General features: G+C 36.8%; 1 protein-coding gene across 1 annotated transcript; it reads right to left on the reverse strand.

The window, feature by feature from the left end:
* Positions 1–8,002: 8,002 nt before the first annotated feature.
* LOC110456178 (extensin-2-like) lies at positions 8,003–14,701 on the reverse strand. The gene is made up of 2 exons (XM_021506750.1): positions 14,680–14,701; positions 8,003–9,960 (listed from the first exon to the last, which is right to left on the reverse strand). The coding sequence occupies exons 1-2, from the start codon at positions 14,699–14,701 to the stop codon at positions 8,003–8,005; spliced, it is 1,980 nt and encodes a 659-aa protein (XP_021362425.1).
* Between the last annotated feature and the right edge of the window lie 1,888 nt (positions 14,702–16,589).

Here is a 16,589-nt window from a genome sequence, read left to right on the forward strand (position 1 = left end):
GGCGGATACTTGTTTCAAATATGGCGCTGTTGACGCTTCAGCGAGAAAACTGTCCAAGGACAGTATTGTTTTGTTCTTCTTTTCCAAGAATCCGCATTCAAATTTCTTTGGCAGTAAACTAAACAATGGCGGCTTCGTTCCGGGACGTTCGACCGCGTCACTACCAGAGCAGTGTGTCAATGCGCGTACATGTACATAACGACCGTTTTAAAATGGATGGAATATTCAAAGGGCTGCTTATGTTACTAAATAGATAAATTAAAAGCTATGAAAAGAAGAAAAATCGTTTCGTTCACTGCGTGTTTTCTATATTTACCGAAAAAGAGATACAAATCACTGGAACTTTATTATCCTAGCAACATCGGCAACCGAAATTACCGTCGTAGCAACCCGCTTCGACTGTGTTATTTCTTTGTATAGAATTAAACAATTTTTATGACGTAAATATAAAGATTGATCTTCATTTTGACGGCGTATACGGTAGTATCACCACACTTGGCCATGAACATATTCTTTGTAGAGCACTAACGATCACCATAGAATATGTTCATTGTCAGCTGCATACATACTACATTGTATCATATATGCTGTCACAACTACAAAACAAAACAAAAATTGAACGTAACCTTCAACAATTTGCATCATTACCAGACAACAGGTTAAATATGGCGTACAACGGTCTGTACAACGCCAACAGGTGAAAATTGCATACACTACCTGTACCTTGTACTCGAATAGAACATTTTACTTTTCAGGCCACAGGTGTACCAATCCTAAAATACCGTTAGCCTTCCTGAACACATGGTTTTCTTATATTTGTCCTTTTATAGGTGTCTCAATGTAAATCTTTCCGTTGTCCATATACTGCCCAAATATTTTCGATTTGAGTTTAATTTTGCGGTTTAGTTGACACGTCATGTTTAAATATACACTAAATGAGGTGATATTTACATGCATGTACATCAGTTTGTACATTTTCTGTTCTATGCCACCAATAGAATGGCTTTACTGTCTGTACCAGAAAGTCAATATAGCTGTAACGTTTTATCTCCCCTGTATTTATTCTCGTGACTGCGTTTGGCTAGGGAATGTTATCAGAAAATAAAGGTTCGTCCCAACCTAGCACTGCGACAAATAGAAGACCAGAAGCAGAAATACAACTTATTATTTTTATTATTTAAACAATACTAATAAAGATCCCAAAACACATTGGTATTCAGCTTAAAATCCATATGGATCCAGTATATATAGTGGCTTACTTATTTACCTAAGATACTTTGCCTATATCCGGGTTACCAGTTTACCCGTACTCATCGGGTAACAGGATTACCCGTACTCGGGTAAGATTTACACGAAATAGAGTGAAGTTAGATATATACACGAAATCAATTATTGGGGTATTTTAACAATGAAGCTTCAAGTCTGGTAACTATTTATATCAAGCGTTTTCTTCTTAAAAATCTTCCCGTACTGCTATATCATCCTGAATCGTGTCATGTCCGTGTAATGACGGTTGGTTTCTTGGTAGGATTATCCGTGAATCTCATCTGATTGTCTTCAGCATAGAATATACACCTATCCTGTAAAGTTGAACGTCTCTGGGTCGTTACACAGCATCAGTAGTATTAACTCTACGACCCAAGTCTGTACCATACAATGAATACTACACCAACAGAGTATCTTTAGCATATGGGCATTATGTACCATCCCCAAAATAACAACATAAGAACATGGAGAATATGTTTTGCATTTGTCACCCTGGCACATACATGTAGTACAAGCCGCTTTGTACCGTCTCGACTAGGGAGAATTTCTCTTTAGTTCGCTCATTAGAGCTATTAAGCCAGTGGTCCCGGGTTCGACTCCCATTGAAGGTATGGAGAAGGTAGTGCCCTCATTTTTACTCACGTTATGAAAAAAAGAACAAAATACAGAAACTTTGTTCAAATTGGTCAAAGTAAATATTCTTATGTTTGAAACATCCTTCTACTTTCATCACTTAAGCCACGAAATGATAAGTAAGTATGTTATGTCATAGACATTAATAACTCACAGTATATCGATTTTGTAATAATATTACTGCAATTGAGAGTAAATTATGTAGTAGGGATACACATTTGCAGGGCTATCCTAAATAGTGTTGAACAGACAGTATGCAAATAGCCCGAGTTATTTCATTTCAGAGATAAGATGAAATTACTAGTAAGACAGAAACTTTAAAACCGCGCGACATGCTCGCTATATTTGTAACACCAGTGTGGCCTCTACATAGCAGCGAACGCTTAGTTATAGCCACATCAATTTGCAGTTCGGTCTGCAGTTTAGAGCATTCCATTTGATGCTGAGTGTAGACGGCCGAAAGTGCTCCTCTGATCTTACTTACGCCAAAGCTAATATGAACAGAATAGAGACACTACTCTTCAAACTCAATTCCAAAGTGAGGTTAATCCAATTGACTGAAAGGCTACGATAGATCCCATGACATAATCCGACTTGCAAGTGAAAGAGACTACAAAATGGTTGAACGAAACAAGCACAATGAATCGACAATTAAATAAGGATTGATATTCATCACTTCCGTTCCAATCGACCAACGGCTGACTCTGTCATTGCAACAAACCGGAAGTCAATCTATCTAGTTTGGTTCGGAATTTCAATGGACTGTAAGACGAAGTCTGTCTGGGTGAAATGCTACCAAAATCTTGAATACATTTCTAAATGTCACAGTCTCTGCGACCTCAGATACAGACCGTGGTCAGCATGTTCAAGTATACACTGGGTACTTATATCACTGAAAATAGCACTAAGCTACATCAACATAGTTCACCTGTTTATCAAAGACTCACAGAAATCGCTTTAGTGTTTCACCGTCCATCAAAAGGATTATGGAGTTCTTCCACTAGAATACCCCAGGACCGCTTTTACATTTTTCATATGAATCGTTTCTGAAAGTCTCTTTTAATAAGAATTATCGCAGTAATAATTCCTGGAGTTTGTAATAGAAGTTATTGGTAATATAACAAGACTACAAATAGACGCCAGGGACACGCTACTGTATAGTAAGATCTTTACAGCGACAGAAAAAAATGTTTCATGATAAAATATTATACGTATGGGATATTTTTCCGATATTCCTTGCTATGGTTGATCAGATGTTGACATTGTAGTGGTTGTTTAAATTCATAAATATTATCATTGCTATCAAAGACATTATCTCAGCAGCAATCAGTAAATATTTGCCTTGTTGTTATCTTGTTTGAGGATTTTTAAAGGGAGTCTGAAATAGGGTTACTGTTGAGAGACTCAAAAGAGTGTACACCATGTAGCATTGATGCAATTTAACTACAAATCAAGATATTCAACTAACTGTGATACGCTAGGTAAGAAATACTCAAACTTCACAATTAAGTGACTCACTTTATTGTGTAAGTGTCTCATTAGTCTCCTTAGTTATTGTTGTAAGTGTGTAAGTGTCTCCTCTGTTATTCTTGTGAGTGTGTAAGTGTCTCCGTAGTTATTGTTGTAAGTGTGTAAGTGTCACCTTTGATATTGTTGTAAGTGTGTAAGTGTCTCCTTTGTTATTGTTGTGAGTGTGTAAGTGTCTCCTTAGTTATTGTTGTAAGTGTGTAAGTGTCACCTTTGATATTGTTGTAAGTGGGTAAGTGTCTCCTTTGTTATTCTTGTGAGTGTGTAAGTGTCTCCGTAGTTATTGTTGTAAGTGTGTAAGTGTCTCATTTGTTATTGTTGTAAGTGTGTAAGTGTCTCCTTAGTTATTGTTGTAAGTGTCTAAGTGTCTCCTTAGTTATTGTTGTAAGTGTGTAAGTGTCTCCGTAGTTATTGTTGCAAGTGTGTAAGTGTCTCCGTAGTTATTGTTGTGAGTTTGTAAGTGTCTCTATTATTGTTGTAAGTGTGTAAGTGTCTCCTTTGTTATTGTTGTAAGTGTGTAAATGTCTCCGTAGTTATTGTTGTAAGTGTGTCCTTTGTTATTGTTGTAAGTGTGTAAGTGTCTCATTAGTCTCCTTAGTTATTGTTGTAAGTGTGTAAGTGTCTCATTTGTTATTGTTGTAAGTGTGTAAGTGTCTCCGTAGTTATTGATGTAAGTGTGTAAGTGTCTCCTTTGATATTGTTGTAAGTGTGTAAGTGTCTCCGTAGTTATTGTTGTAAGTGTGTAAGTGTCTCATTTGTTATTGTTGTGAGTGTGTAAGTGTCTCCTTTGTTATTGTTGTGAGTGTGTAAGTGTCTCCTTTGTTATTGTTGTAAGTGTGTAAGTGTCTCCGTAGTTATTGTTGCAAGTGTGTAAGTGTCTCCGTAGTTATTGTTGCAAGTGTGTAAGTGTCTCCGTAGTTATTGTTGTGAGTTTGTAAGTGTCTCCTCTATTATTGTTGTAAGTGTGTAAGTGTCTCCTCTATTATTGTTGTAAGTGTGTAAATGTCTCCGTAGTTATTGTTGTAAGTGTGTCCTTTGTTATTGTTGTAAGTGTGTAAGTGTCTCCTTTGTTATTATTGTAAGTGTGTAAGTGTCCCCTTTTTATTGTTGTAAGTGTTTCTTTGTCACATTTGTAAGTGTATTTTATCAGCTTGATTTACGTTGTTTACGTGTTAGTGCCTGTATGTTCACGTTTTGTAGTCAGTATTCCCTTGGTTGAATGTGTTGTTGGTAGCCAAGGCTCGCAAAAATAAAAACTCATAAGACTTGTTTTATAAAATCTCATATGAAATGAAAACTAATTTAAGATCCAATATGTATACATTTTTAACACTATAACATATTTGTCTGCTTAATACATAAATCAACTACTTAAGTATGTATACAATGTACATATATTTATGTATATATATACATGATTGCTGATGTTTAATCAATATTGTGCAAAATGGTAACATGAGTCTATATATGGAAACATTTAAGTCCGAGTTGTGACAATCTCTCGACAATATTATAAGTGTCGTTTATAATCGACTATTTGAATGCTTGGTTTTTATATGCGAAGAAAAGAAAGACCAAAAATCCTTTATAAATTCAAAAGAAAGGGAGTTTTCTACACTATTTATACTGACATAGCCGTAAATAATAACACACGAGAATAACATTATGCATACAATTTATTTTAATATAATTCACTTCCTTTTCTTAAAAGGTTATAACATGACGGCACAAAGCAGTCATTCGAATATCGTGACCAATTTGGTTCTATTACTGATAGGAAAACATTGAGCTAGATTTATATATCATAATTCCCTCTGCATGATATCCAACATGTCTTCAAAGTCATCATTATCTACATGATATGTTGTTTTATAGATGTACACAACGCTTCAACATTAACCAAAGCAATGCTACGGTCACAGAACATCGCTTTCCCCGGCTGTAAGACACTTCTGACGATCATTCCGTGATCTGTCTCTTGTCTAGAGAGATAACATCAATAATGTAACCGTTTGTGTCAGCTTCAGAGTGCTCTGTAGCTCTACCTGTACAAACTAGTCCATTAAACACAGAACGTAAGGCTTCATAATATTACGTTCTACTGCTGAAGGGGCCGTCCTCTGTGAGATCACCAACATAGTCTTTAGGACTCGAAATGACGTTTTTGATTGCTTGGAGACTTTTTATCTATAATAAGTATGTATCCGTCAGCATGCAACCTTGAAAACGTCCATAGGACGCAAACTGTATTTCCGTTTCTAGAAGGTTGCTTTACTTACACTGCAACAAGGACAGGATGTGACGAGCATTCACCGAATATATAATAACCGTGTACTAACGTTACAGGTATATACAGATAGTAAGCATAGAACAGTATATCAGTAAACAGACAAATAATAACAATATAGATTTCAAAATAGGTAGATGATTATATACTGTAACAAAGCATTTTCACATTCTAAGAAATACCTGACAATCTTATGTCCTTTTATCCATTTGCCACCTCGGGGATTTTCCATGTCCCCCTTTCCTATTGTTTTAGGAAATGCTTTGTACCTCTTCCTCGATACGTCGCCTATCTCCTTTATTACGCAAAACGTTTTCTTGGGATGCAGTATAAAAGGGTGTTACTGTTTATGTAAATTGTAAACAGTTGATCTGATCATGTGATTTTACCTTGTCTATAAAAAGCCACAGATAAAAACTTCTTTCTCTATATTTCAAATGTCATCAATTCCAGACTTTCTTATCTGTTTCGATTCAGCGGGCAATAAAATATCTTGAATTTATAAAACACAAGCAATAAACAGGACAGCGAAACTTTAAATTGAATTATATTTATAAATGACCAATATCAGTGTTATATATTGTATATTGAAGATAGATTAAGTCTACGTACACAGAAAAGGCATGAATAACGGTAAAAGTTGTCCCTGCTAAACTGACACTAAACGGCCGATTGTAATAAACCTGGTGAAATGGCCGGTCTTGTAACAAACATTATCGGCTATCTAAGTAACTTATAAAACAAACGCAGACAGAAATATTATTCATTTGGAACTAGATAACATGCATGGTGCGAGTGAATGACTGGCTTACGTATAGACATTCGATATATCTCTACTTTACATGTATCTACTTAAAACAAAAGTAACTCTTGGAATTTCTATATCTCCGCTTTTAACCGAATTAGCAGTTAAGAGGGTTAATCCTCGTGTTCAAATATTAGTCTAAGAAGAACAAAGACACTCTCCGTAACTTCGGCAGTGTTTTACGGAGAGGACGGGGTTTGTATTTAAAGGAGAGGACGGGGTTTGTATATGACGGAGAGGACCGAATTTTTATTTAACGGAGAGAACGGAGTTTGTATTTTAAGTGGGGGGTGGGGGGGGGGGGGGGGGGGGGGGAACCGGTTTGTATTTCTGTATCTGTATCTGTAACTGTACGTTGAAAAACCACTTCTGGCATATAATCAACGGGAGAGAAGAGCGCATAGGTTTTTTTAGTCCGAATGGAGACGAGATTTGAAAATCTCCACAGATTTCACAAGGACTTGTTCGTCCTGAAGATGGTTCCAGTCTATTATAGTCCTGGGGAAATAAGAGTTCCTCCGTGTTTCTGTTTTCGCAGCAATAGTTTGAGAACAGCGGCTATTGTTTGTAACACTATTTTCAACGACGTTTGTTGAGATAAAGCTGTTAAAATGCCTTGCTGTCACTTTGCGTTTAATTCTCACTGGTTTTAAATAGGGCTTAGGTGGTATAGCCGGTACCAACCCCTCCACCACCTTGAACAGGAAGGTCAGACGTAGCTCCTTTCTGCGTTGTTGTAATGTTAGCAGGTCCAAGTCCCTGAGCATGTTGGCGACGCATCCAGGAGTTCTTGTTCTGTGGTCGCGTGAGATGAATCGAGCAGCCTTCCTTTGAATCCTCTCCAGCTTGTCAATATCCGACTGTAGGAATGGGTCCCATATGATGGCTCCATATTCCAGTGTTGATCTGACAAGCGAGATGTAGGCCGATTTCCGTGTTTTGTCTGGGCAGTGGTAGAGGTTCCGTCTAATAAAGCCTAGGGTAGAACTAGCTTTTCTACAGATTTTGTCGATGTGGGTTCCCCATCGGAGATCAGACGAAATTGTGATGCCAAGGTAGGGGCTAGTCGGAACTCCTTTGAGGATAGTGTTATTCAGTTGGTAGTAGTAAGATGACTTCTGCTTGATGGTTAGGATGTAACACTTGCTGGCATTGAACCGCATGCCCCACTGCTCGGCCCAGAACTCAAGATTTTTTAGGTCTTGCTGGAGGGTGATGTGGTCCTGGTGGGTGCGTATGATCCTGTATAGCAAGCAGTCGTCTGGGAATAGGCGTACTTGAGACTTGACGGCATCAGGTAAGTCGTTGATGTGGCACAGAAAAAATAGAGGGCCTAGGACTGTTCCCTGGGGTACTCCGGAGGCAACAGGGACTTCTCTTGAGGATTCCCCTTCCACTACTACTTTCATGTGCCTTTGGCAGAGAAATGAACTGATCCATCGATGTAAATTTCCACGTACGCCGTACGAGTCCAGCTTATGCAGCTACCTCCTATGGGGCACCGTATCGAATGCCTTAGAGAAGTCCAATATGGCAATGTCAGTCTGTGAACCTTGGTCAAAGTTGGAAACAAGGTCGTGTATGGTGACAGCAAGCTGGGTTTCACATAAATAACCAGCACGGAAGCCATGATTGAGAGGTGACAGAATTGCGTGCTGGTCAAAGTGGTTTAGCAAATGATGACAGACTATGTGTTCGAGGATTTTGCTGAGAACAGAGGTCAACGATACAGGACGGTAGTTCTCTGGTGCATGACGATCTCCCTTCTTGAACACAGGAGCGACGTTTGCATTCAGCCAGTCTTGAGGAAGCATTCCCGAGTCCAGCGACCTCTGGGATATCATAGAGACTCCATGTGCAAGTTGGGGTGCGCACTCCTTTAATACCATGTTCGGGAGTCCATCAGGTCCAGGGGCTTTCGATGTTTGTATATTGAGTAGCAACTTCAGTACTCCTGCCTCGCTGATCTCCAAGTCCTGGATGTTATCGTCAATGTGGATGCGTACTGGTGGTAAATCAGGGTCTCCATCACGGATGAAAACAGAGCTAAACTGGTTGATGAGTGTTTCCGCTTTTGATTTCCCATCACTGAGTAGCTGGCCTTTGCTTCGTAATGGTGAGACTCCGATGTTGTCCTGCTTCTTACTTTTGACATACCTCCAGAAAGGCTTTGTATTTGACGGAGAGGACAGGGTTTGTATTTGACGGAGAGGACGGAGTTTGTATTTGACGGAGAGAACGGGGTTTGTATTTGACGGAGAGGACTGGGTTTGTATTTGACGGAGAGGACGGGGTTGGTATTTGACGGAGAGGATGGGGTTTGTATTTGACGGAGAGGACGGAGTTTGTGTTTGACGGAGAGGACGGGGGTTATATTTGACGGAGAGGACGGGGTTTGTTTTTGACGAAGAGGACGGGGATTGTATTTGACGGAGAAGACGGAGTTTGTATTTGACGGAGAGGACGGAGTTTGTATTTGACGGAGAGAATGGGGTTTGTATTTGACGGAGAGGACGGAGTTTGTGTTTGACGGAGAGGACGGGGGTTATATTTGACGGAGAGGACGGGGTTTGTTTTTGACGGGGAGGACGGGGTTTGTATTTGACGGAGAAGACGGAGTTTGTATTTGACGGAGAGGACGGAGTTTGTATTTGCCGGAGAGGACGGGGTTTGTTTTTGACGGAGAGGATGGGGTTTGTATTTGACGGAGAGGACGGAGTTTGTGTTTGACGGAGAGGACGGGGGTTATATTTGACGGAGAGGACGGGGTTTGTTTTTGACGGAGAGGATGGGGTTTGTATTTGACGGAGAGGACGGGGGTTGTATTTGACGGAGAGGACGGGGTTTGTATTTGACGGAGAGGACGGGGGTTGTTTTTGACGGAGAGGACGGGGTTTGTATTTGACGGAGAGAATGGGGTTTGTATTTGACGGAGGGGACGGGGTTTGTATTTGACGGAGAGGACTGGGTTTGTATTTGACGGAGAGGACGGGGTTTATATTTGACGGAGAGGACGGGGTTTGTTTTTGACGAAGAGGACGGGGATTGTATTTGACGGAGAAGACGGAGTTTGTATTTGACGGAGAGGACGGGGTTGGTATTTGACGGAGAGAAGGGGGGTTGTATTTGACGGAGAGGACGGGGGTTGTTTTTGACGGAGAGGACGGGGTTTGTTTTTGACGGAGAGGACGGGGGTTGTATTTGACGGAGAGGACGGGGGTTGTATTTGACGGAGAAGACGGAGTTTGTATTTGACGGAGAGGACGGAGTTTGTATTTGCCGGAGAGGACGGGGTTTGTTTTTGACGGAGAGGACGGGGTTTGTATTTGACGGAGAAGACGGAGTTTGTATTCGACCTTAACTCGACAGTTTGTTTGTTCATAGTTACATACACCGTTGACGACAAAAGTATCAGGGTTTAGATAATAGTATGGAATAATAACTATAGTATATAAAAAGTCAGACCACGGAACATCTTTATTTCCCGAAAAGTCAAGGGGAAATATACTTAGTCATGCCGAACCAGAATCTTCGCATACCCCTTACTACCAATGTTTTACTGTTCATTTGAATTCCAGACAATTTTAAAACGCAGTATACAATTTTGCAAGTTCTGAAAACCTCGAAAACCTTTCGACAGCCGTAACTTCTCTTTCACCATCGTCTATAATAAATAAAAACAACTGAGTGACTCCCCATGGCTCTCACCTGATGAACTCGGTCTCTTCCGTAGGGAGGTTTCGGATTCTGTCAGGGGATCGAGTCTGCAGAGGTGATTTACTCCCTGGAAAGCGAAGTCAAAGCAAGGGCAGGGAAAATGAAAAGTTTACAACTAACTTGTACGCAGTGTAAACTGTATAGGTATATTCAAAATAACTGTGGTTTTGATATGGGTATATTATCGTATAATAAATACAAAAGCAAGTTTGGTTGGGTAAAATGCAATGCACAGTATATAACTGTTGGTACAGAAATGGGTAAACGAGACACATCATATCAGAAGGTTTATAGGGATACATAACACGGATTAAAGAACAAAGGCGGATGTCTGCTACGATATGAGTAGGAGCGCCATGTTAAAGCTGCTTTATTGATTGCCTGCAGTCACTATTCATATTGATTTGTGAATGTTTGTAGATATGTTACATAATAACGAGGCAGTAAACAACGATTAACCATACATATATCACAGAAGGAGCCAGGCTGTTTATGGTATTCATTTTCGTGTTAAGTTTTCAAAATACTGTTTATTTTTTCAGTTTTGTGTTTAGTTTTTGGACGAATCATGATTTATGGATTGCCTGTAGACACTGTCTTTGTTGTTTATGGATGTATGTAGGTATGTTACATGATTACGAGGTAGTAATTGCGAGTGGGCGAAGATATAAAGTGAGAATTCTTCACGTAAATAGATTGTTTTCGGCATGCCAAATACATCTAAATATCAATAAAGTAGCTTTAGGTCTGGCCACTCCTTGTGTGTACACACATCCGCTTGGCATTACCAATATACAGAGAATGTTTAAAGGTTTACCTTAAACACCATATCAGGTTTTCTACCTTAAAGTACCATATCAGTTTTACAAGTTTTTTTCATAAGTATGAAGCATTTTTATATACCTGATAAAATAACAGTACATTCTGTTAGACGAGTGAAATATGTATATGGTACTGTTTTCAATGGTTTACCATTTTTTATTGTTTTTATACGTAGATAAGTATACCTTTATGTACGTAGATAAGATGTACCTTTATTTACGTAGAAAAGTTGTACCTTTTTGTACGTACATAAGATGTTCCTTATATACGTAGATAAGATGTACCTTTATATACGTAGATAAGATGTACCTTTATATACGTAGATAAGATGTACCTTTATGTACGTAGATAAGACGTACCTTTATATACGTAGATAAGATGTACCTTTATGTACGTAGATAATATTTAGCTTTATGTACGTAGATAAGATGTACCATTATATACTTAGATAAGATTTACCTTTATGTACGTAGATAATATTTACCTTTATGTACGTAGATAAGATGTACCTTTATATACGTAGATAAGATGACCTTTATGTACGTAGATAAGATGTACCTTTATATACGTAGATAAGATGTACCTTTATATACGTAGATAAGATGTACCTTTATATACGTAGATAAGATGTACCTTTATGTACGTAGATAATATGTACCATTATGTACGTAGATCATATGTACCTTTATGAAAGTTGATAAGATGTACCTTTATGTACGTAGATAAAATTTACCTTTATGTACGAAGATAATATGTACTTTTATGTACGTTGATAAGATGTACCTTTATATACAAAGATAAGACGTACCTGTATATACGTAGATATGATGTACCTTTATGTACGTAGATAAGATGTACCATTATGTACGAAGATAATATGTACTTTTATGTACGTTGATAAGATGTACCTTTATATACAAAGATAAGACGTACCTGTATATACGTAGATAAGATGTACCTTTATGTTCGTAGATAAGATTTATCTTTATATACGTAGATAAGATGTACATTTATATACGTAGATAAGATGTACCTTTATATAAAAAGATAAGATGACCTTTATATACGTAGATAAGACGTACCTTTATATACGTAGATAAGATGTACCTTTATATAAGTAGATAAGATGTACCTTTATGTACGTCGATAAGATGTACCTTTATATACGTAGATAAGACGTACCTTTATATACGTAGATAAGATGTACCTTTATATACGTAGATAAGATGTACCTTTATGTACGTAGATAAGATGTACCTTTTTATACGTAGATAATATGTACCTTTATATACACAGATAAGATGTACCTTTATGTACGTAGATCAGATGTACCTTTAAGTACGTAGATAAGATTTACTTTTATATACGTAGATAATATGTACTTTTATGTACGTTGATAAGATGTACCTTTATATACGTAGATAAGATGTACCTTTATGTTCGTAGATAAGAGTTACGTTTATGTACGTAGATAAGATGTGCCTTTATGTACGTCGATAAGGTGTACCTATATATACGTAGATAAGATTTACCTTTATGTACGTAGATAAGATGTGCATTAAGGTACGTAGATAAGATGTACCTTTATATACGTAGATAAGATGTACCTTTATATACGTAGATAAGATGTACCTTTATATACGTAGATAAGATGTACCTTTATATACGTAGATAAGATGTATATTTATATACGTAGATAAGATGACCTGTATGTACGTAGATAAGATGTACCTTTATATACGTAGATAAGATGTATATTGATGTACGTCGATAAGATGACCTTTATGTACTTAGATAAGATGTACCTTTATATACATAGATAAGATGTACCTTTATATACGTAGATAAGATGTACCTTTATATAAGTAGATAAGATGTACCTTTATATACGTAGATAAGATGTATATTTATGTACGTAGATAAGATGACGAGAGAGAGAGTAAATAAGATGTACCTTTATGTTCGTAGATAAGATTTACCTTTATATGCGTAGATAAGGGGTACCTTTATATACAAAGATAAGATGTACCTTTATATACGTAGATAAGATGTACCTTTATATACACAGATAAGATGTACCTTTATGTACGTAGATAAGATGTACCTTTATATACGTAGATAAGACGTACCTTTGTATACGTAGATAAGATGTACCTTTAAGTTCGTAGATAAGATTTACCTTTATGTACGTAGATAAGATTTATCTTTATATACCTAGATAAGATGTACCTTTATATACATAGATAAGACGTACCTTTATATACGTAGATAAGACGTACCTTTATATACGTCGATAAGATGTACCTTTATATACGTAGATAAGATTTACCTTTATGTACGTAGATAAGATGTGCATTTCGGTACGTAGATAAGATGTACCTTTATATACGTAGATAAGATGTACCTTTATATACGTAGATAAGATGTATATTTCTGTACGTAGATAAGATGACCTGTATGTACGTAGTTAAGATGTACCTTTATATACGTAGATAAGATGTATATTGATGTACGTGGATAAGATGACCTTTATGTACGTAGATAAGATGTACCTTTATATACGAAGATTAGATGTATATTTATGTACGTAGATAAGATGACCTTTATGTACGTAGATAAGATGTACTTTTATATACGCAGATAAGATGTACCTTTATATACGTAGATAAGATGTACCTTTATGTACGTAGATAAGACGTACCTTTATGTACTTAGATAAGATGTACCATTATGTACGTAGATAATATGTACTTGTATGTACGTTGATAAGATGTACCTTTATATACGTAGATAGGACGTACCTTTATATAAGTAGATAAGATGTACCTTTATATAAGTAGATAAGATGTACCTTTATATACGTAGATAAGATGTACCTTTATGTACGTAGATAAGATGTACCATTATGTACGTAGATCATATGTACCTTTATGAAAGTTGATAAGATGTTCCTTTAGAGACGTAGAAAAGATGTACCTTTATATACGTAAAAAAGATGTACCTTTATATACGTAGATAAGATGTACCTTTATATACGTAGATAAGATGTACCTTTATATACGTAGATAAGATGTACCTTTATATACGTAGATAAGATGTACCTTAACAATAATGTGCTCTGCCGTCGCTCCATCTGTGTCTGAACGGACAATCTTAAGCTCTGAATGAAGTGAAGAGAAAGCGCCGCTCTGATCGGTCATTTTAAAAACCATTTTAAAATCCGTCACAAAGTGAAAAAATTCTTTTTGAATAAGATTATAACATTTGAGATTCTCGGAGGGAAAATGTTATAAAAAAAAAACCAATTAAAAGCATTTTTTAAATAGCAGTTGGCAAAACAGACCATTGACGGTTGACTATTAACACAGTCTATACAGTCAAAACATACCTCATCTTGCTGATCGTTAGTTTATAAAGAAAACAAAATTGTCACTCAATAAGACGAAATAAACAAATGCACTTTTTCTCGAACTACTTTCTTATTTCAACAACGCGCTTTTCGCTTTCCAGCAGGTGAATATCCCAAACGTAAAACAGCTGGAACTTTTTATGTATTCTACCAACATGAAAAAAGACAAAATACAACGTAAATAAAGTGTTGAACACGTTTTAGTCAATTTACCTGTGGTCATTGGGGCATTCATATCCCGTATGAATGACAAAAAAATGCAGTTTACTGCTTAACAGAACGAAAAGGAAAAAGTAAATACGACGTATGAATAATACTTAGACAATCGATTATGTTTCTACTATAGAAAAGAGACAATACCAAGGCCTAAATCAGAAGTCGTATTCGATAGGACAATAACAGAAACCAAGGATGTGATTAAACAAAAGGAGGGACATCATTACTGCATAATCAAAGGTGAAACTAAGTCGTCAGCAAGGTCACACCGAACATGAAAACAGTTTATCTCAAAGGGATACAGAAAATATAGAAAAAACGTCAGTTGTGTTTTACGATTTACGTTTGTTTTGTCTGCAGACACAGTTTACGGCAGTTTGTGGTTGTATAATTGTATGCTTCACGATAGTCATTCAGTAAGGAACCACGCAATAATTACACACATGATGAACACTAGGCTACAGTTGTGATTGACGATATCAGTGCGTGCCAAACGTTTATCCTGCTCTATGTTTTGTCTGCAGACACAACTTAAAGCTATTTGTAGATCTATATAGGTATCTTACATGACTAACAGGCAGTAAGAATCAATGCAATGACTTTATAGTATACCAAACAAGATAGGTATTAGTCAACGAGTTACCGTGTCAATATACAAGTCATATGTTACTTCTGTTCCTAAAGGATCATTAATGGTTTTATTTAAAATTCAATATAAATATTGATCAGTTCTATTCCATATTATTATTTCGCAATAGAGATAAAACTGAAAATGTGTAGTCTGTGTGCTACAGGTTTTGTGAGTTGGTAAAGATATAAGATATTGATGATGACAGGGAACACTCAAACAAAATAGGGTTCATCAATATATATATCAAGTACTGAGAGTCTAGGCACTCTTTGTAAAGGCGCATCGAAATGTATTTACAAATATAAACTTTGTATTTATTTTACAACAATTAAGATACAAGTTATTTCAACTTATATTAATCACTCTTGTTAGCCCGGATGTAAGCGCCCGCGTGGTCTGAATGTGGGAGGAAGCCGGAGTACACGCAGAAAATCCATGTTGTCGGGCAGGTGACTCCATACCTTTTCACGGCCGATCAAGGAATCGAACCCCGGACGCCTTGGGGAAAGGCAAATGCGCTATCCATTGCACAATCCCGATCACCAAAACATAATTAGCACCGATAAAAACAAAATCACTGCTACATGACCAGAGGACCTCTAATTCTATCCACAGTTTACAAAGTAGACGATAGCCTCATCTATAAACAATGGATGTTTATTCCATAACACACATTATTATGCTGTACATAATAAATATTAAAAACTCTTTATCAGTAAATAGGGAAGGACTCCGCATCCTCTTTTTCGGATGACATCTTCGTTATATCAATCACCTGCTTTGCGTTGTATAATCAAGTAAATATCCCAAACGTATTACAAGAAATTTGATTTATTTCAGTGGTGTACCATAAATGTGATCATGCGAATAAAATATAACTATAAATAAGTATTATAAATATCAACCATTAAAAACTGCTCACTGCTAAACTGATTATATGAGTTTGTGGTAAGGTGATAAATGAGACACAATGGACTAATGTAACTCATAGTCGATACACAATGGCACCCAGTAAAATACAGAGACCCCAAAACTAAATGTAAAACATCATAAATCAGGATAATGTAACTTAACTAGGTATTCCTAGAAGGGTTTGTGTTACACTGTATTACACTCGATGGTATCCTCCATGATGAGTTCATCCCTGTAAACGTTGAAGTATAGATTAAAAACGTGGATCGTTTTTCAATTTTGTATCTATTAAATATCAAAACGTTTAATATTGAATATAGCTTCGTGCCTGTCGTAAATCATGATATTTAAAACACATAGGTTT

The sequence above is a fragment of the Mizuhopecten yessoensis genome, unplaced genomic scaffold (assembly GCF_002113885.1).
Source record: "Mizuhopecten yessoensis strain PY_sf001 unplaced genomic scaffold, ASM211388v2 scaffold8547, whole genome shotgun sequence".
Lineage (NCBI taxonomy): Eukaryota > Metazoa > Mollusca > Bivalvia > Pectinida > Pectinidae > Mizuhopecten > Mizuhopecten yessoensis.

Bases quoted from the DNA above. Each gene is read 5' to 3' on its own strand.
- LOC110456178 (XM_021506750.1), bottom strand. From the start codon at position 14,701: ATGAATGCCCCAATGACCACAG. The intron at 9,961-14,679 runs GTAAATTGACTA...TATATACTATAG, and splicing joins GAATGCCCCAATGACCACAG to TTATTATTCCATACTATTAT.